The sequence below is a fragment of the Salmo trutta genome, chromosome 32 (genome assembly GCF_901001165.1).
Source record: "Salmo trutta chromosome 32, fSalTru1.1, whole genome shotgun sequence".
NCBI lineage: Eukaryota > Metazoa > Chordata > Actinopteri > Salmoniformes > Salmonidae > Salmo > Salmo trutta.
The window spans coordinates 12,098,040-12,120,356 of record NC_042988.1 but is presented as its reverse complement, the minus strand read 5'-3'; the positions used below and the strand labels follow the sequence as shown (position 1 = coordinate 12,120,356).

Below are 22,317 nucleotides of genomic sequence, written 5' to 3'. Positions count from 1 at the left end.
GGAGAGAGAGAGAGGAGAGACTGGGAGAGAGAGAGGAGAGACTGGGAGAGAGAGGAGAGACTGGGAGAGAGAGAGGAGAGACTGGGAGAGAGAGAGGAGAGACTGGGAGAGAGAGAGGAGAGACAGAGAGACTGGGAGAGAGAGAGGAGAGACTGGGAGAGAGAGAGGAGAGACTGGGAGAGAGAGAGGAGAGACTGGGAGAGAGAGAGAAGAGACAGAGAGACTGGGAGAGAGAGAGGAGAGACTGGGAGAGAGAGAGGAGAGACTGGGAGAGAGAGAGGAGAGACTGGGAGAGAGAGAGGAGAGACAGAGAGACTGGGAGAGAGAGAGGAGAGACTGGGAGAGAGAGAGGAGAGACAGAGAGACTGGGAGAGAGAGAGGAGAGACTGGGAGAGAGAGAGGAGAGACTGGGAGAGAGAGAGGAGAGACTGGGAGAGAGAGAGGAGAGACAGAGAGACTGGGAGAGAGAGAGGAGAGACTGGGAGAGAGAGAGGAGAGACTGGGAGAGAGAGAGGAGAGACTGGGAGAGAGAGAGGAGAGACTGGGAGAGAGAGAGGAGAGACTGGGAGAGAGAGAGGAGAGACTGGGAGAGAGAGAGAGGAGAGACTGGGAGAGAGAGAGAAGAGACTGGGAGCGATGAGGCAGGCTACAGGACAGCTGGATCAGCTGGTGCGTTGAAGAAAAAATGATGACGTAAGCAAACACAAGCAAAAACAAAGAGGAATAAAATAGCTTCTGCAATCAATCATGGTGACAGGAAGTAGATTTAGCAAAGAGGAAAAGAGTATGAGAATGTTAAGGGACCTCTACACACGCAGCAGCATATCAAATCAAGGGCACGTGAACACACAAACTAGACTTGCCCTCAGCTTCTCAATCCAATCATACTGTATGCTTTATGTCCAAAAACCAAGAATACACACACGAGCAGAGTGTAATACCATTTATGTGGTACCTCTGCTATTCTCCTGCATAAATTCCAATTATACGGTGAAGGAAAAAAGTATTTGATCCCCTGCTGATTTTGTACGTTTGCCCACTGACAAAGAAATGATCAGTCTATAATTTTAATAGTAGGTTTATTTGAACAGTGAGAGACAGAATAACAACAAAAAAATCCAGAAAAACGCATGTCAAAAATGTAATATTTTTTTGTTGTTATTCTGTCTCTCACTGTTCAAATAAACCTACCATTAAAATTATAGACTGATCATTTCTTTGTCAGTGGGCAAACGTACAAAATCAGCAGAGGATCAAATACTTTTTTCCCTCACTGTAATCCACCTAATGTTTGCTTCACTGTTATCAATATTACATTGTTATTGCTATTGAATAGGAATTAAATGATGTGAGTAACTAATTATTCCAGTCAATAGCTACCTAGTCAGGTGCTGCCTTTGAAATCTGTTCACTTAATAGTCAAGTGGATTGTAGTATAATGGACAGTGGCAGTGACCTCATAAAGTAATGACACGTACCAGCTAGAAATACAAGATCAAGTAACCAGGATAAATGGCTGAATGAAGCAACTAATCCTATATAGACACTGAGGCCTAAGGAGGCTGGTAGTGTTTAGAGGCCTGGGAGTAAAGTAGGCACCTTACCCACGATCAGGTGCTTGCAGAGCTGGCAGTGGGTGGGCTTGCGGAACACGTGCTCCTGGAAGCAGTGGGTCACCTGCGTCACGGGGCGGGCCGGGGGCGGGGCCTTGGAAGACAGCGAGGGGGAGGGGCTTAGAGACGGGGAGTGGGAGCAGAGGGAGGGGTTGGGGCTGAGTGACGGAGAGAGGGAGGGTGAGCGTTCACTGGCGAGGGGAGAGCCAGGGGGCGGGGAGGGGGGTGGCGGGTCGGTGATGAAGTCCGGGGGGAGACGGGTGTCACTGTAGGACTTCTGGAAGAAGTTCTCCACACTCTTACTGCGCATCAGGGTCTTAAAGGAGAGGGAGCGTTTCAGCCGCTGGAGCTGCAAGGAGGGAAAGAGGAGAGAGGGGAGCATGAGGAGAACATTCACAACAGATAAACACGTTAGGGATTTAACAGGTACAATAACATGTGCACGTACCAGTTGTTTCCCCTGAGAGGATGAACAAGCAATTTTCCATTGCCAAGTCGTTCCCATAGAACATGTAGTTCCATAAACAAGTGATGCTGACTCACCATTTCATGAAAAACCAACAGCACAAAAGGACATTAGCTCTCACATGGAAAATAATCATTTGTGAAATGCCATTTAGTTGGGTTTCATGTAAGGTTGCTAGCCCGTAACCCTTTAGGCACAGACGCCAATTCAAAGTCACGTCAAAGTAATTTTGTTGAAATGACATGGAAACAACGTTGACTCAACCAGTGTGTGCCCAGTGGGAAGGCTTTACGTTGAGGTTTGGATGTGTGTAAATAACATTTCCCTGGTTCGGCGGGAGAGAGGCTGATGAAAAGGACTGTTCCAGTTTACCCAGCAGCCTTATCACCAGCTATCAGCAGCCAATCTCCTGGCTCCTTATCTGATACGTACCTTTACAGGGCCTATTGATGATGTCATCACACCAGCCTACCTCTGGCCCAGTGTCAGTGTGAGTGCTGGGCTTAAACGGTAAAAATACACACATATCACACACACCTATACAATGCAATGCACATATACACACACATACTTTCACACATACTGGGGCCAAGCTTTCTGCCATCCAGGACCTCTATATCAGGCGGTGTCAGAGGAAGGTCCTAAAATTGTCAGACTCCTGCCACCCTAGTCATAGACTGTTCTCTCTGCTACCGCACGGCAAGCGGTACCGGAGCGCCAAGTCTAGGTCCAAGAGGTTTCTAAACAAATTCTACCCCCAAGCCATAAGACTCCTGAACATCTAATCAAATCTTTTACACTGCTGCTACTCTCTGTTATTATCTATGCATAGTCACTTTAATAACTCTACCTACATGTACATATTACCTCGACTAACCAGTGCCCCCGCACATTGACTCTGTGCCAGTACCCCCTGTTTATAGCCTCGCTTTTGTTATTTCACTGCTGCTCTTTAATTATTTGTTACTTTTATTTATTTATTTTAGGTATTTTTCTTAAAACTGCATTGTTGGTTAAGGGCTTGTAAGTAAGTAGTATTTCACTGTAAGGCGCATGTGACAAATAACATTTGATTTGATTTGACATATACACACACAGGATTATTCACACAGCATCCTTACCCCACGTATTGTACATGACGTGACTATCATTCATTCCTTATCAGCTCTACTGACCGAGCTGTTCCTGCATGACTGATTAATGAACACGTGTCAAAGCCGTCCCTCCTGTATCCTGTCTCTCTGTCTCTCCAACTTGCATTGATTACCTAAATAAATACATGTCCCTCAACTGACTGATGATCTCCCCAGGCGCAGGTTGACGTTTATTGTTATGAATCTTGCACTGGAGGCAGAACTGAACAATTTCTGCTAGATGGGCCAGCTGCAAAGTTAGCATTGGCTATTAATGGAAAAATGTATGGAAAATAAAAATGTGTTTTTTACTTTTAATTCAAGGTTAGGGTAAGGCATTAAGATTAGCAGTGTGGTTACGTTTAAAACCCGATTTTATGACTTTGACTGTGCTAGCTAGTGACCACCGCAGAGCTGCCTCCGAGGCAAGATTTATGACAATAAATGCCAACCTGCTCCTCAGGCCAGAGATATTGATGATCATACATCGTGTGGAGTTAGGTGTTATGGATGGTGCTGTGGTGATGTGTCTGTCACAGAGACACCATAGAGGTGACAGGAGGAAGAAGAGCTAGCTGAGAGAGAAGGGCGTTGTCCTCTCCTTTGTCTGAATCTAAAAGAACGGACCAGTGTAGGCAGACGCACCATTGATCCACCAGACACAGCTCCCTGCACTCTGCGTGCGAATGCACGTACACACACACACACACACTCTCTCTCTCTCTCTGCCCGTCGGTCGGCTGCGAGCGGAGGCTTACGCCTCTGTTTCTCAGGGAATAGGAGATGAAAACAGTTTGTCCAAGAGAGCGTGTGAGTCAGAAAGACAGATAGCTACCCAGTGTCCCTGTGTATGTGTTAATGAGCATAGAAGTGTGTGTGCGTGCACAGGTTTGTGTCGAGTGTGTGTTTCTCCCCGTGTCAAATCATTTGATTACAGCTGCTCATCTGAGTCGATGACGATTGGGAATTGTAGTGGAGAGGCGGTTAGGCTTGACACACCTGTCAGCGCAGCGCTCCCGACGCAGCTACCATAAGGTGCGGTGCAGTGCGTCATGCGTTTGTCCAGAGCATGTTTAGTCAGAGGAATGAAGCGTTGGCGTCATAGTAACAGAATCTAGATTCAATTTCTATGGTCGGTCGTAGCCTGCTGCCCGCGCCGTGCTAGAACACACGTCTTAATTAGAGCGTATCTAATCAAGCCTCGGTGCTGTTCTTCCCGAATAGCACTCTATTCCCTTTCTAGCCATATGGGCCGTGGTCAAAAGCGGTTCACTATAGATAGAATACGGTGCCATTTGAGACTCAGCCAGAGAGAAACCCTCGTTAAACTCTATTTTAGTTGAGACGGCCGCAGCTTATTATCTGAAGTAACGCCAACATTAACATACAGTACTGCCAGTTCGCTTCATGCATAGTAATCCACAAGGCTCCAGTTCATAATGACTGTTTGTTGTCATTTACATGTGTATTAAGTCCTTTGCATACAATACCTTATGTGACCTAGCTACTGTACAAATCCAACCCTGGCATACATATGTGTGAACTGGACATATGTCCCTGAACTGCTTTATTCAATGCAATTTCATGACAATAATCCCAGAAAGTCGAGGGATCGTTTTGCACCAGCCTCTCCACGTCCTGTGCAGTCACGTGGGTCGTGCGTCAGCCAGGCTAAGAGGACTGCCTCAGAGGAAAAGCTTTCTCTATCTTGCTGTCTTTTCATTTCTCTCTCTTTCTCTCTCTCTCCCATCCCTCCCTCTCCCTTTTTCTAACTGTTTCCCCCCTCTCTCTCTGCCATATATCATGGGCATCCAACCCAAGAAGAATCCCTCTCCAATGTCTGTTTGTCTAACTGTTCAACTCCCAGGTCAAAGCTGTGCTGAGCACCAAACACTGTTGCAGCCCTGGGAGAAACAAAGGGTTGTTTATGGACAGCTCTCAAAATGAAAAACAAGGGAACAAACAGAACTCACTCTCTCACTCACAGACTCACTCACTCACAGACTCACAGACTCACTCTCTCTCTCTCTCTCTCACACACTCACACACACTCACACTCTCACACACACACACACACACACACACACACACACACACACACACACACACACACACACACACACACACACACACAGCAACATCCCTTGGGTTTTGCTCTGTCTGGAGATGCAAGAGAAACGATTGGCAGATGATACAGTATAAATAACCTGCTGGGAAACTTCCCTAAGACTAAATTAATAATGTCGGAAGAGACACGCATGCACACTGCACACACACACACACACACACACACACACACACACACACACACACACACACACACACACACACACACACACACACACACAAAACACACATTTTCAGGGGGAGGGGGCATTGGGGAATGTTGTGCTGTCTGTCTGTTAGAACATTATTCCAGTGAAGCAAAGGTCTCTGAGAGAAGTTTGATCCAAAGCTGCAGTGACTTAGTTAGTTAGGTAGGTAGGTAGGTAGGTAGGTAGGTAGGTAGGTAGGTAGGTAGGTAGAAACAGTAAGGTATGTACTGTAGGTAGGTAGGTAGGTAGGTAGGTAGGTAGGTAGGTAGGGAAAAACAGTAAGGTATGTACTGTAGGTAGGTAGGTAGGTAGGTAGGAACAGTAAGGTATGTACTGTAGGTAGGTAGGAACAGTAAGGTATGTACTGTAGGTAGGTAGGTAGGTAGGTAGGTAGGTAGGTAGGTAGGTAGAAACAGTAAGGTATGTACTGTAGGTAGGTAGGTAGGTAGGTAGGAACAGTAAGGTATGTACTGTAGGTAGGTAGGTAGGTAGGTAGAAACAGTAAGGTATGTACTGTAGGTAGGTAGGTAGGTAGGTAGGTAGGAACAGTAAGGTATGTACTGTAGGTAGGTAGGTAGGAACAGTAAGGTATGTACTGTAGGTATGTAGGTATGTAGGTAGGTAGATAGGTAGGTGGGTAGGTAGGAGGGTAGGAACAGTAAGGTATGTACTGTAGGTAGGTAGGTAGGTAGGAACAGTAAGGTATGTACTTTAGATAGGTAGGTAGGAACAGTAAGGTATGTACTGTAGGTAGGTAGGTAGGAACAGTAAGGTATGTACTGTAGGTAGGAACAGTAAGGTATGTACTGTAGGTAGGTAGGTAGGTAGGTAGGTAGGTAGGAACAGTAAGGTATGTACTGTAGATAGGTAGGTAGGAACAGTAAGGTATGTACTGTAGGTAGGTAGGTAGCAACAGTAAGGTATGTACTGTAGATAGGTAGGTAGGAACAGTAAGGTATGTACTGTAGGTAGGTAGGTAGAAACAGTAAAGTATATAACGTAGGTAGGTAGGAACAGTAAGGTATGTACTGTAGGTAGGTAGGTAGGTAGGAACAGTAAGGTATGTACTGTAGGTAGGTAGGAACAGTAAGGTATGTACTGTAGGTAGGTAGGTAGGAAAGGTAGGTAGGAACAATAAGGTATGTACTGTAGGTAGGTAAGTAGATAGGTAGGTAGGTAGGAACAGTAAGGTATGTACTGTAGATAGGTAGGTAGGAACAGTAAGGTATATACTGTAGGTAGGTAGGAACAGTAAGGTATGTACTGTAGATAGGTAGGTAGGAACAGTAAGGTATGTACTGTATGTAGGTAGGTAGGTAGGAACAGTAAGGTATGTACTGTAGGTAGGTAGGAACAGTAAGGTATGTACTGTAGATAGGTAGGTAGGTAGGAACAGTAAGGTATGTACTGTAGGTAGGTAGGTAGGTAGGTAGGAACAGTTAGGTATGTACTGTAGATAGGTAGGTAGGTAGGTAGGAACAGTAAGGTATGTACTGTAGATAGGTAGGAACAGTAAGGTATGTACTGTAGATAGGTAGGTAGGAACAGTAAGGTATATACTGTAGATAGGTAGGTAACAACAGTAAGGTATGTACTGTAGATTGGTAGGTAGGAACAGTAAGGTATGTACTGTGGGTAGGTAGGTAGGTAGGTAGGAACAGTAAGGTATGTACTGTAGGTAGGTAGGTAGGTAGGAACAGTAAGGTATGTACTGTAGATAGGTAGGAACAGTAAGGTATGTACTGTAGGTAGGTAGGTAGGTGGGTAGGTAGGAACAGTAAGGTATGTACTGTAGATAGGTAGGTAGGTAGGAACAGTAAGGTATGTACTGTAGATAGGTAGGTAGGTAGGTAGGTAGGTAGGTAGGTAGGTAGGTAGGAACAGTAAGGTATGTACTGGAAATAGGTAGGTAGGAACAGTAAGGTATGTACTGTAGGTAGGTAGGTAGGAACAGTAAGGTATGTACTGTAGGTAGGTAGGTAGGTAGGTTGGTCAATAGATAGATAGATAGATAGATAGATAGATAGATAGATAGATAGATAGATAGATAGATAGATAGATATAAGTAACTGCCGAAATAAAGGAAACACCAACATAAAGTGTGTTAATATGGCGTTGGGCCACCACGAGCCAGAACAGCTTCAATGCACCTTGACATAGATTCTACAAATGTCTGGAACTCTACTGGAGGAATGCGACACCATTCTTCAAAGAGAAATTCCATCATTTGGTATTTTGTTGATGGTGGTGGAAAACGATGTCTCAGGCACCGCTCCAGAATCTCCCATAAGTGTTCAATTGGGTTGAGATCTGGTGACTGACATGGCCATGGCATATGGTTTACATCGTTTTCATGCTCATTAAACCATTCAGTGACCACAATAAACTATTCAGTGACGCTAAGCATGATGGGATGTTAATTGCTTAATTAACTCAGGAACCACACCAATGTGGAATCACCTACTTTTAATACACCTTGTATCCTCTATTTACTGAAGTGTTTCCATTATTTTGGCAGTTACCTGTAGATGATAGATAGATAAGATAGATAAGATAGATAAGATAGATAGATAATATAGATAGATAGATAAGATAGACAAGATAGACAAGATAGATAAGATAAGATAATATAGATAGATAGATAGGATAGATAAGATATAAGATAGATAGATAATATAGATAAGATAGATAGATAGATAGATAGATAGATAGATGATAGATAGATAGATAGATAGATAGGAGTATTATTTACTGATAGGTTCAGTCGGTGTTATATTGCGTACTCTTCTCTATCCTGCCAGAGGGAATTGGAGAGAAAATGTAAACAGAGGACTCATTTAAAATGCTGACAAGAGACCTAACATTATTCTAATGAAGATACAAATATCTGCAGAGTCTGTGTGGATGTAAGAAGTGCTGGGGATGCAGATGCTGTGATGGTGCTGCTGATGATGTTGATAGAAACAAGAGCATAAACAGGTGTCCAGAGAGGAAGAGAGGAAGAGAGGAAGAGAGGAATAGTGAGGAAAGACACAAATGATCACACTATGCAACAGTGTTTCTAAGGTCCAATTAAACGCAAGGGAATCGTATTGTGAGAGGATTCAAGTAGCCAATCAGGTATTAAGGGTCATATAAATACTTTTGTTCTTTATCATATATGCAAGAAAAACAGAAGAGATATGAAACTGTTGAATGTCTGAAGATCTCACTGCTAGACTAAAGCTGCTCATTATGCATGGAAACGGCAGAGTCCCACTTTGAAGGAGAGATGCACGAGCAGTCTCTCTAGCTCTCTCTGCACGCACGCACGCACGCACGCACGCACACAAGTACACACGTCTGTCTGAGAGATGCACGAGCAGTCTCTCTCTAGCTCTCTCTGCACGCACGCACGCACGCACGCACGCAAACACACACACACACAAGTACACACGTCTGTCTGAGAGATGCACGAGCAGTCTCTCTCTAGCTCTCTCTGCACGCACGCACGCACACACACACACACACACACACACACAAAGTACACACGTCTGTCTGAGAGATGCACAAGCAGTCTCTCTCTAGCTCTCTCTGCACGCACGCACGCACGCACACACACACACACACACACACACAAGTACACACGTCTGTCTGAGAGATGCACGAGCAGTCTCTCTGCATGCACACACACACACACACACACACACACACACACACACACACACACACACACACACACACACACACACACACACACACACACACACACACACACACACACACACACACACACACACACAAACCCAAATGATCAAACAATGGGCACACACAGAGCATACTCACAAACACGTTTTATCCCTCTCTTGTCTCGCTCTCTCTCTCTCTCTCTCTCTCTCTCTCTCTCTCTCTCTCTCTCTCTCTCTCTCTGTGTATTTATTCCAGACGTACTGTGCTAGGCTGTGTGAAACCAAGCTCCATATAAAAGGATAGCTGCTCTACCTGGCTGGCACCTCCACCCCCGTCCCCCTCCTCTCTTCACCCCCTCACATCAGCAGTATCTGCTCCTCCCCTCCTCACCCAGGCACCCACCATCACCTTCACCCTGACAGCTCATCAACCGCCTGTTATACTCTCCCAGTCACCGTCCACACGCTAGACCCCGTGACACAGCCTGTCAATCACAGAGTGGGAGGGAGACAGAGAAAGATAGAAGGGGGAGAAAGAGAGAAAGACAGAGAGAGAGAGAAGGGGGAGAGACAGAGAGACCCAATTGCCAATGCACATGCTACCTGCGGCATATCTGGAGTTTTTCCAGTAAACACATAATCACATGAAATATGGATGTTTCCTTATCTTTGCACTGCTCCCTCCCTGCAGTGCGCCACAGTCCTAATCAGTGCATCCCTGTCAGTGACAGGCAAGGCATCGCATAAACCAAGCAGTGAAGGTGTTACACCAACCACCGCAGTGGTTTTCTAAGGAGAGAGAATGGTGGTAAGTCAATCAATCAATCAATCAAATGTATTTATAAAGCCCTTTTAACATCAGAAGATGTCACAAAGTGCTATACAGAAACCCAACCTAAAAACCACAAACAGACAGCAATGCAGATGTAGAAGCACGGTGGCTAGGAAAAACTCCCTAGAAAGGCAGGAACCTAGGAAGAAACCTAGAGAGGAACCAGGCTTTGAGGGGTGGCCAGTCCTCTAATGGCTGTGCTAGGTAGAGAGGAACCAGGCTCTGAGGGGTGGCCAGTCCTCTAATGGCTGTGCTAGGTAGAGAGGAACCAGGCTCTGAGGGGTGGCCAGTCCTCTAATGGCTGTGCTAGGTAGAGAGGAACCAGGCTCTGAGGGGTGGCCAGTCCTCTAATGGCTGTGCTAGGTAGAGAGGAACCAGGCTCTGAGGGGTGGCCAGTCCTCTAATGGCTGTGCTAGGTAGAGAGGAACCAGGCTCTGAGGGGTGGCCAGTCCTCTAATGGCTGTGCTAGGTAGAGAGGAACCAGGCTCTGAGGGGTGGCCAGTCCTCTAATGGCTGTGCTAGGTAGAGAGGAACCAGGCTCTGAGGGGTGGCCAGTCCTCTAATGGCTGTGCTAGGTGAAGACTAGAAGAGTGCATGTCCATTAAGGCCAGATTGTTCTTCAAGATGTTGATAGGATGACAGTCTGCAGTTACTAGAAGGGTGCTATTTTCCTGGCTGCTGTCCACTCCCCCAGAATCTCATCTGCTCCTCGACACACACACACAGACGCACACACACACACAAACACACATGCACACACACCTCAGCCCGTCTGGACAAGGCACGCCACTGTGAGCCAGCCCAGCGGCGACACTCTAGAGTTCTCCTCTCCTTCTCCCTCTTTGGCTCTCTGCCTTTCTCTCAATTTCTGACATCCTTCATCTAAGTTGGGACTAGTGGGAACACGCTGCAGGCAGCTTCAGGGAGCATCTGTTATCTGATGGGAGTCATTCTTCTCTATCTCCCTCGCATCAGAATGGCCTTGTGCTTGTGTGATATCTGGTCATGTCAAATAACTCAGGAGGCCTTATTTTTTGGAGTGGCTCTGATTGTGGGTGTGAAAGAGAAACAGAAGGATAGAAAGATAAGATAGAAGGATAGACGGGGAGATGGGATGTGTGCAGCGTGTGCTGTGTGCGTGCATGCACAAAAGATTGACAGCAAGGACCCCACATCCTGAGACCATCAAACCCTGTCTATAGAGTCCATACACCTCCCCCTGATCCGATTATTTGCAGAGAATAGTTTTGACATGTACCACAGTGCTCAACTAATGGATTCTTAATAGACTACAACTGACAAAGTGTCTTTGGGCACAAAGCTATTGAAGTTCAAGCATTTCATGGGAGCTCCATAGGCAATTAACCTACTATTTTAACACTGCACGAGTCAACCTCAATCAGAACCATGGGGTTTAAGGTGAACAAGATAAATAATTGTGGCACTGACCCTTGATGCCTTTATACTACAACCTAAGCTCCCAGTAACGAAGGGAGAGATTATAGTAGTAGCTGACATTGAGGAATGAAGCGGGATGTTCAAATCCCTGATGAGTCGGGTGGTTTTTGAACGGACGGACGGACAGACGGACGGACAGACGGACGGACGGACGGACACACAGACAGACAGACAGACAGACAGACAGACAGACAGACAGACAGACAGACAGACAGACAGACAGAGGTCCCTCTCTGCATGTCTGATGAGGAACATGCTCACTGAGCTCAAAACAAAGACAGCAGAGCAATCATGCTACGCGAGTAAATGTGTTTTCACACTCATGATAGGAACATGTTTCGATTGCAATGTCAGAGTGATGTAGTAAGTTGTATGCTATAAAAATAGATAGAGTCGCAGACTGTACATAAACCACCAGCGTTTCGGCATCACTGTGCCTTCTTCAGGGTGATGTAGTAAACCATAGTAATCTGGAATACAATAGAAATGTGAAGCATGTGTGAGCTGATTCAGTGTCTGTGTGAGACAGTGTGTGGTGTGCATGTATGCATGTGTGTGTGTGAGAGAGAGAGAGAGAGAGAGAGAGAAAGAGGGAGAGTGAGTGAGTGAGTGAGTGAGTGAGTGTGTGGTGTGTGCGTCTGTGTGTCTGTGCGAGAAAGAGAGAGAGAGAGAGAAAGAGGGAGAGTGAGTGAGTGAGTGAGTGAGTGAGTGTGTGGTGTGCGTGTGTGGGCAACCGCAGGGTGCATGTGACGCGTCTAGTGCTTACCACGTGCTTGCATACTCTCGCTTACACCTTGCTGCCGCTGGCTAGCCCTTCTGGTGAATTGGGGAGCAGCTTCATGCACAAGTCTCCCCTTGCCGGTACAAAGCCTCTCCATGACGAAGACTCCTGTCTGGCTGCCTCGAGGGCGGCACACGTTAACTGGTTGTCTTGAAACTCCAGGCTAACCGGCAAGGGATCTCAGAGCAGCAGTGGGCCCCAACCACTGATCCTGCCTTATGGGTTAGTCTGGTATGACAAAGGCTAGGGGAGCACACCCTGAGAGAAAAGCAGCGTGCTGGCGGCGCGCGGTAGGCACCGACAGACTGGGGTTCAGACAGCCTCCTGCAGCTGTGGAAGATACTGGTCGTCCTGGGTTTACCCCCTTGCCACTGGAATTTCACCTTCCTACAGTGAAGTAGTGCTGTTGGGGATTGCGCATCCTCAGCGGCACTTTAAATAACTTCCTTTGCCCAGGTATCCACTTCTGACCTCGGTGAAGCCATCAACCGGAAACCGGACTAAAGTCTGGCGTCGCTGGGGTGTCTGGTGACGGGGGCAGGAGTGAATGCACCGTGAGCGCTTAATCAGACCCCTGCACGCCTGTGGCACAGGGCTATTATGGTCGCCAGCAGCTGGGACTTGAGTGGCAGCTGCTCTCGGCAGATCCATGTGTGACTGAGCAGCCCTATTTAGGAGCCATACTGCTCACCCCAGCTGGGAAGAGGCCTAGAAAAGGTGGCCTAAAAATTGCCTAAAAATCACTCCATCCTGGATAGGCTACCGCACCTATTGGGAGATCCACTCAGCGGTCGAAAAATGCTGAAGAAAATAATTCCCCTGAAACTGGCGACATGGAACATCAGAACTCTTGGACACTGACGATAATAACGAAAGACCCCATCAGAGAACAGCTTTAATTGCTGTAGAACTAATGCGCTACAACATTGACATTGCTGCCCTGAGTGAGACCAGGTTCCTGGATGAAGTTTGCATGGTGTTGGCCAGGTCAATGAGAATGAGAAGTTTGCATGGTGTTGGCCAGGTCAATGAGAACGGCATGATGCTGCTAACTCTATGTGCCGAGCACAATCTCATTGTCACGAACACCTTGTTCCAGCAGAAGAACAAATATAAAACATCATGGATACACCCACGCTTCAAACACTGGCACCTGATTGACTACGTCATAGTGAGACATTCTGACACTAATGGCGTCCTGCTGACACGTACCATGAGGGGTGCAGAATGCTGGACAGAACACTGTATGATACTGACTAAATTCCAGGTGAGAATACGTCCCCCCCAACGCTTGCAGAAGTCCAGTAAGAGGCGTCTGCACTGTATCCGGCTTGAGAAACCTGCGGTAAGGGACGAGTTCTGTCGCTCTCTCGCTGAAAGGCTGAGGGAGACTGAGCCTCTTCTGAGCGCAGAGGACCCCATGGACCAGAAGTGGGCATCTATTATCTCAGTGCTCTATCAGGCAGTGGCCCACTCCATTGGCTACAGAGGTAGGAAACATTAGGACTGGTTCGATGAGAACTCTGCCACCATCACAGCCTTACTGAACAATATGCACAAAGTGCACAGGGCTACTCTCAACAGCCCCACATCTGCTACCCCTCACAAGGATTGGCGTGCATTGCGCAAGGAAGTGCAAACAACCTTGCGTGCTCTGCAGAACGAATGGTGGACGAATAAGGCATAGAAAATCCAAATTTATGCTGACAAAAACGGCATGCACAATTTCTACAACTCAACTAAAGCTATCTATGGCCCAAGAAGTCGCTCCATCACCCCCATGAAAACAGCTGATGGTCTGACTCTCTTGAAGGACCAAAACCAGATCCTATGAGGTGGGCTGACCACTTTGAAGCACTACTCAATCAGCATTCTCCTACAGACCAATCCATCCTGGAAGAACTGCCTGTCCGTCCACCCATTCAAGACCGCAACCTTCCAAGTGGTGTTATCAGCTATCCACTCCCTCAAGAACAACAAGACTCCTGGCGCTGACAGCATCCCGGCAGAGCTACTTAAGAAGGGAGGTTACTTCTGCACCAGAACGTTCCAACAGTACATCCCTGAGGTTTGGAACAGGGAGATTGTCCCCCAACAGTGGCGGGATGCAAACATTGTCACCATCTATAAGAACAAAGATGACAAGTCCATCTGCTGCAACAGCCGGGGGATATCCCTTCTGGCTGTTGACGGCAAGGTCCTGGCCAAAGTGATGCTACACAGGCTGGTGAACAACATCACAGAGGAACTGCTGCCAGAGTCATAATGCGGCTTCAGAAAGAACAGGAGACGGTCGACATAATATTCACGGCACGGCAACTCCAGGAGAAGTACCATGAACAACATCAGGACCTTTTCATGGCCTTTGACGACCTCTCCAAGGCCTTCAACACTGTGAGCAGGGAACTACTATGGGCATTCTACAAAATATTGGCAACATCCTTTGCCAGTTCCATGATGGATGATGGCTCGGGTGGCCATAGGGGGGCAGGAGTCAGTGCCTTTTGTAGTAAGTATCGGTGTGAGGCAGGGGTGTGTGCTGTCACCGATACTCTTTAACATGTTCTCCTATGTGGCACCCAACTTCTCCACAAGGAGCTTGAGGACAGCAACAGTGCTGCGGTGGATTTCAGGCTGGAAGGAAACCTATTCAACATCAGGAGGCTCCAAGCAACCACCAAGGTCTATACGGAGCGAGTTCTTGAGCTGCAGTATGCTGATGACTGTGCTCTTGTGGCCCACACTCTGCCCTTGTAGCGGCTCTGAGGGTCTATAGCAGGATAGGACTGTCTATCAACACCACCAAGACAGAGGTGGTCAGCCAATGGAGATCTAGTCCTCCACCCACCATGCCTGTCTTCACCATTGAACACAAATCACTGGCAATAGTTCCGTCCTTCAACTGAGCAGCATTCTCTCGGAGGACTGTAGCATCGGCCTTGAAATTCTAAATACGATCAAGCAAGCATAAGCTGCCTTCGGGAAACTCAGACGCAGGGTCTTCTAAAACAGGGATCTCCACCTCCACACCAAAGTCGCGTCTATCAAGCCGTTTGCATCACCACACTTCTTTACAGCTGTGAAGCCTGGGTCACTTACAGTTGCCACAACAAGCAGCTCGAGCGATTCCACATAAGATGCCTGCAGCGCATCCTGGGAATCACCTGGTGTGACTGTGTGCCCCATACAAATACTTGCTAAGACCAACTGCAAGAGTATGGAGGCCATGGTCACCCAACACCAACTGTGCTGGCTTGGGCATGTCATTAGAATGTCTCAGGAGCGCTTGCCACGGAAGATCCTGTATGGCCAGCTACATCTTGGCCGGCAGTCTGCAGGGGGCAGATGAAACGCTACAAGGACCAGCTGAAAACGTAGATGAAGAAGTGCAACATCAAACCCACAGACCTGGAGGACGCTGCTGCCAACCGTTCCACCTGGTGGCAGCTCTGCCAGAGCGGTGTACAGAGGCGAGAAGAGGAGAGGAGCACAAAGAGACAGCAAAAACAGCTCAGGAGACATACAACCATGCCTGTCCCCGCCAACACAGACTGCATATGCCCCACCTGCAATAAAGTGTGTGGATCTCGGATTGGACTCTACAGTCCCCAAAGAATTCACTGTTAACTCAGAAGGGGAAGTCATCATCGAATACGATGGACTACCATAAGCAAATGGTTGTGGCAAGTGATTGATGTCTGTCTGTTTGTCAGTCTGTGTGTGTGTCTGTCTGTGTGTGTGTCTGTTTAAAAAGGCGCTTCAAGAAAAAACACTTTAAACCCTGACACTCTTTACAGTGTATTCTATAATCTACTACTTCAAGGACATTTTTTAAGTACCTTTCAAAATGGTGTCTCACAGTCAGGTAGCATTCTATCTAATCACAAACCTCAAGCGTAGGTAGGCTACATCAGTGGATGTTGTGTGCGCTTATCTAATGGTGCATGCAAAAACCTTCATACCAGTCGGCATAGCAGGATAAGAAAGCAAGAAAGAGAAGCAAGAAAGAGAGTGATGGCAAAAGCAAGCCATCACGGGTGTATGCATTGCTATGGTGACTTCAGTAAACAAACAGTGCAAATCAACATCCTGTAGAAAACAACGCTATGGCAGAAGGCAAAAGTTGAAATAGTTTAACTCTGGCGGCAAGACCCGTCTACAGTGGCGGCTGACTGCATTCACCGCTTGCCTTAAGGCATTTACCGTCGTTCTCTCATTGAAAACAATGACATCCAGTTTGCCGTCTACCTCGTGCCATCTAAACCCAGCATTAGCCTCAATCTCAGCAAATATGTACAAAAGTGCTGCCAACACATTCAATGACACATGATAGACAATGATAAAAACATGCACAGCAAGGCAGTCAAATGACCAGAACATGTAATAGCTTGTTTCTATCATTTTTGACCCCAGGGGCCTTGAATTTTGGACAGTAAATTAGTTTGCATCAATTGAGAAATTGCTTGGCACTCTGCAATCTCTTCCATTAAAACAAATGTTGTGAGTGGAGTAATGCTGTGAGTGTCTGCAGTGTTCTAATAATTTACATTCAAAACTAAACAAACTTTCCTAATGGGCCTGATGGCAAGATAACCTGGACAGGACATTTATTCTAAAACATTCTGGAACCTGCGTGTCCCTTTGTAAAGTCTTCTTCATTTTGAGCATGTGCGCGTAAGCGCAGACACATGCACACGCACACACACACACAGTAAGAGAACGTTCCAATCATCTTGTCCCCCTTACGTCACCTGACGTGAGTTATTTTAGTTCTCCATAGTGACGCAACTTACTGATGATGTGGTTTGAAATGCACCCCTCCTGTCTCAGCCTCCAGGAATTATGCTGCAAAAGTTTATGCGTCGGGGGGCTAGGGTCAGTCTGTTATATCTGGAGTATTTCTCAAGTCTTATCCGGTGTCCTGTGTGAATTTAAGTATGCTTCCACTAATTCTCTCTCTCTCTCTTTCTCTTCATTCGGAGGACCTGAGCCCTATGACCATGCCTCTGGACTACCTGGCCTGATGACTCCTTGTCCCCAGTCCACCTCATCGTGCTGCTGCTCCAGTTTCAACTGTTCTGCCTGCGGCTGTGGAACCTTGACCTGTTCACCGGACGTTCTACCTTGTGCCGGACCTGCGGTTTTTGACTCTCTCTCTACCGCACCTGCTGTCTCTAACTCTGAATGATCGGCTATGAAAAGCCAACTGACATTTACTCCTGAGGTGCTGACCTGTTGCCCCCTCTACAACCACTGTGATTATTATTATTTGACACGGCTGGCCATCTATGAACATTTGAACATCTTGGCCATGTTCTGTTAAAAATCTCCACCTGGCACAGCCAGAATTGGACTGGCCACCCCTCAGAGCCTGGTTCCTCTCTAAGTTTCTTCCTAGGTTCCGGCCTTTCTAGGGAGTTTTTCCTAGCCAACATGCTTCTACATCTGCATTGCTTACTGTTTGTTGTTTTAGGCTGGGTTTCTGTATAGCACTTTGTGACATCGGCTGATGTAAAAAGGGCTTTATAAATACATTTGATTGATTGATTGATTGATTGATTGATTGATTGATTGATTGACCTGGCTGCAATCTACTGTGTTCAAGACAGTTGGGTTTATTACGATTCAAATTATGAAAAAAAACTCTATATGTTATAAAAAAAAATGTTTTAACTCCAATACTGTAATAAAGAAGTAATTAACTATGATTTTCTTCTGATATTAAGTCAACAGTAACTCCATCTCAGCATCATAAAACAAAAGAAAGATATCAATGTGATAGTGAAAGCAACAAGCACTTTTAACTTTCTTAAACCAAGTCATACAGGCTACTGGTATGTGGTTGTGTCATGGCTTTCTGGCCAAATATTATACGTGTTAACACAAATCAAACATATTCACCATGTGAAAACACCTTGAACAACCATTCAAACAACGTATTTCAAAATCTCCACTATCTAGTCAAAAGAACAGACTGCGTAAAACCGTAAACCACTGTAGACAGAGGATAACATTTCTCCCGCTGGTTATCTTGCAAGGATAGTTGTTTCACGGAGGACCGAAACAGTTGTCAGCCAGTGAGACATGTGAGTGTAGTATACCACTTGCCTTGGACACCGGTGTGATGGACATGTTGCTTGGCGAGCGTTGGAGCTGCGTCTCGGTCTCCATCTCGCTGTTCTCCGTCATCATCAGTCTCTTCACGGGATGCAATGAGACAGTCGGCTGTATGTGGTCCGGGTTCCAGAATAACTGGACTGTTACTGCTGAATTCATTCAAATGTGAGTTTGTCAAAAGTACTGCCCAGTGTAGACGTTGAGATTGGCTAAATAAAGCGTACCACCTCACCACGTTTTAACGATTCACGCGCGCGGGGAATAGGCAGGCTGTTGAGGATCATGCGACACGAGATGCACAGGGTTACATCCAATTAATATACATCACAGGTCTAAAGGCATTTCAGTTCAGGGCTGCAGAAAGGGTGCAGTCTGTGGCGGTATTCGAAAGATTGGACCATAGTTACGCATCAGCAAATAACGGTCCTATCCTGCGCTGCGAGGCAAGTAACCTACCAACTGCTATTCTCCCTGATAGTACTATAGTAGTCAACTAAACTCTGATCCAAATACCTCATGTTGGATCAAGCAGGTGCGACTCTCCTGAAGAAGAACAAATATTGATGTTTTCGAATCTGAGGGCTAATAGTCCATTACATTTCCAAAAAACAAGTAGTTGAGACGTTCCATGAAGGTTTCTCGCACAAGCCAGAACTCCTGTAGTAGTATGGTAATAGCATTTTCCTTTCGTCGAACCTTTTATTGGACGTGTGCTGCCAACATAAATTCGACTAAACCTCAAACCCAGTCCCGCCTCCATCTGCGTCCGTGGCGCATGATTGGCGCACTCTTTACAACTATGTAAATATGAATTTACTCAAATTTCAGGATTGGTGGTTGTCCGAATTTCATAAAGGGGCGGTATCTTGGTGTAACAGTAGGTTAGGATAGAAAATACTGGGCTTCAAATAAAGCTCCCATAACCGTATTGGGAAAATGGAAAATCTCTGTAAATGAATGCCATGGTCATAGAACACTTGTATTGTCAACATTTCCATTGATGGGCTATCATAAAGTGTTTTCTCACATGCCTAAGACGATATGGTTAAAATAAAGTATCTTTTGCATAATGATTACATTAGAGATTGTTATTTTAGAATAAATGGTCAGTGTAGAGGTAAAAAAATAAATCAACAAAAACTTTTGAAAATAATCACTACTTTTGTTTCCACCGTCACCACCATGTTTTGTTTCTCTGTGTTTGTCATCAATATAGGTAGCCAGCCTATAGTGCCCTTCTGGATGTGTCATCGAACACAAGTCAAACAAGATCAGACTCTCTCTCTCTCTCTCCACTGGACAGCTCATGAATCAGCATGATGGATCACTTCCAAATAATATATTGTACCTTATTACACCTTAGAGCACGCACCACAGGGTACATGTAGATGTCATACCTGTCTATTATGAAATGATTGGTTAGGGGGCCAGGTTTTCCACACTGATGTGATGATATCTTGCCTGAAGTGTAATAGATGATTTGAAAACAGTTTCAATCATTGCACGTTGACTAGTGCACTTGTCTTGAAATGAACACAGAGAATGAAGCCGTCTCACCAGGTAGCCTACTGATAATACGGTCTGTTTATACTTAGGCTGAATATGAAAAACACTGATCTGAATGACCCAGAGGAGGGGGAAAAAATCCTGAGCAGTCAGTGTAATGTTTTAACAGGACACTTAGGAATCTAATCCGAGAAGAGATTACATTTTTATTAATAGTTTTCAAGTTATTTTTCCCAGAAAGACAACCCTTGTGGGACGGGTTGGCCCATTTTCCACTGTCTATGTGTAAGTATCTACATGAGCATATCTAAAAGTGAGGTAGGAAGTCGGATAGAGTCAGTGAAAGGAAATAAATAGAGAAAGAGCAAGAGCGAGGGAACGAGTGAGATAGACACCAGAGCATCTTCTAGTAATGATCTTCTCTGTTCTCTTCCTGGTTTCTGTCCTCTCCTTTCTTTAACGACTATGCTCCGCTCCAAGGTTACCTGTGCTTATAAAATGAACCTCTACGTACTATCTTTGTTACAGCATCTTCCATTTAGCAGATACAGCAAATGTTGCACAGCCCATCTCCCCTTCATTTTCTCCCTGTCCTATAAAAACACAGCGGGCACAGTCACAGGCCCTATCTGTAAGGCTGCTTTATGAAGGTGAGCTCCTAATCTCCTATACAGATGTGCCTCTGATGCCTAACAAGCAGGCAGTAGCCATTCATCATGGGTCATGTGATACTGACAGGGTGATGGTTATAAGGGGGGCTACGGGTGGTGGCTGTGGTTACAAACAATTTCCTTAGTCTTTCAACCCATCACATTCATCTGTTGTTTTCCATTGATTGGTAATTTGTTCAACTGTGGGCTCACTGACAGGGACAATCAGGGACAAACTCTTCTACTTTCACATAGGTGAAAGGGGAAGAGTGATGGAGAGCCTGTGTGTGTGTGTATGTGTGTGTAAACACTGAGCTGGTAGCAGTCTGCCACAACAACAGAGAGAGCTACACTTCTGCATATGATTACAGTATTTCTATGAATGTATGCATTCCATTATTCCACCTAAGCCCTTCATCAAAGTTTGGGCTAAGCTGTCAGAAGCCATTTAATGGAGGAGAGAGAGAGAGAAGAAGAGTGAGAGGAGGAAAGGAAGCCAAGGAGAGTGACATTATTGTTGTTTTACTCCAGCCTCAGTAATTAGCAGATTGTAGTAGTCCTAGTTTTCTCCAGCGCGTCAGCAGCAAGTGCCAGCTGCATGGCGGATTGTGCAGACGCAGAGAGCAATGGAACATGCTACCTAACATAACACTGGGGCTGCAGTTTGATCTCCTGCATGTGTGTTTAGGGGAGGTATGTGTGTGCATTGTTTGTCTATTGCAACATGCATCATATTTAAGCATATGCCACAGTCTCTGAAGTGTGTGTGTGTGTATATATATATAATGGCGTTATGCTGAATGGCACGAGTGTAAGCGTGACCAATTTCCCAGAGTGTGAGTCTTGACTACAAACTTAGCCATAGGACACAGCATTCTTATTAGTCAATTGCTTTGTGTGGAGAAAACAATACACCCTCATTGAACATTCATAAGATTTTCAAGCTGCCTGCTCTGCTGTGCATTCGCAGACTAATACCCCAGGTGTCTGTAAGCCAGCTAAAAATAAAAGGTCCCCCCAATGACAAGACAGGAGGCGAAAACAAGCCACTCCATGCCAGAGGGAAGGAGGAGGAGGAACACAATATCTCCAGCAGCAGGGGGACAACTGGAGCCAAAATGGCCCCCGTGTGGCACAATGAGCCTAACAACATCACAAGCTAAGTCGCTGGTCGTCGTGGCACTGTAGGACGGGTAGCAGTGTGGTTACTCCCAATGGGGCAGACAGAATGATCCTGTTCATTCATCTAGGATTTCATCACGGACATCAGATACCCACACACCATTAGTATGAAGAAGACTTGGGTTACAAACATGTTTGAATGAAGTTTTGCTACAAAGTGGATAAATTAAGTAAAATAGCATTTAACTACTCGTAACATAGTTCCAGCCTGCTTCTTACAACCCCGCACAGTACTCAGGGTTGGGTTTCTCCACAGCCTTTTTTTGGAAAGTAGCTTATTGCTGCCCTCTAGTGTTACGCTAAGGTTGGGACAACATGCATTACATACAGTAATAGGAAAACATGTAGGACTACTACAATATAGTGGAGACTACTTGACCTGGTCAGGAAAAACCTCTGCTCCCTATTTATAGCCTATAACTGGGGCCAAGAGTTTTTCCTAGTCAGGTCAGGAAAAATTTTAGAGCAAAACAAATGAACACTTCACCATACTGCAATTACAGAAATAACAGGCAAATCTTAATAATATAGTTATATATTTATTCATACATATTCATTTATAATCAGTTAATTGTAAAAAAAAAAAGAAAAAGAAA

At 45.8% G+C, this 22,317-nt stretch overlaps 1 protein-coding gene across 1 annotated transcript in view; it reads right to left on the bottom strand.

Moving 5' to 3' along the window:
- Positions 1–19,124, bottom strand: part of LOC115171092 (SH3 and cysteine-rich domain-containing protein 2) — a 43,944-nt gene extending 24,820 nt beyond the window's left edge. The window contains exons 1-2 of the mRNA XM_029727596.1: positions 18,375–19,124; positions 1,605–1,962 (exon numbers count right to left, since the gene is read on the bottom strand). Of these exons, the coding sequence (XP_029583456.1) occupies positions 1,605–1,962; positions 18,375–18,455 (439 nt within the window). The 5' untranslated portion in view covers positions 18,456–19,124. The remainder of the gene's footprint in view (positions 1–1,604; positions 1,963–18,374) is intronic.
- Between the last annotated feature and the right edge of the window lie 3,193 nt (positions 19,125–22,317).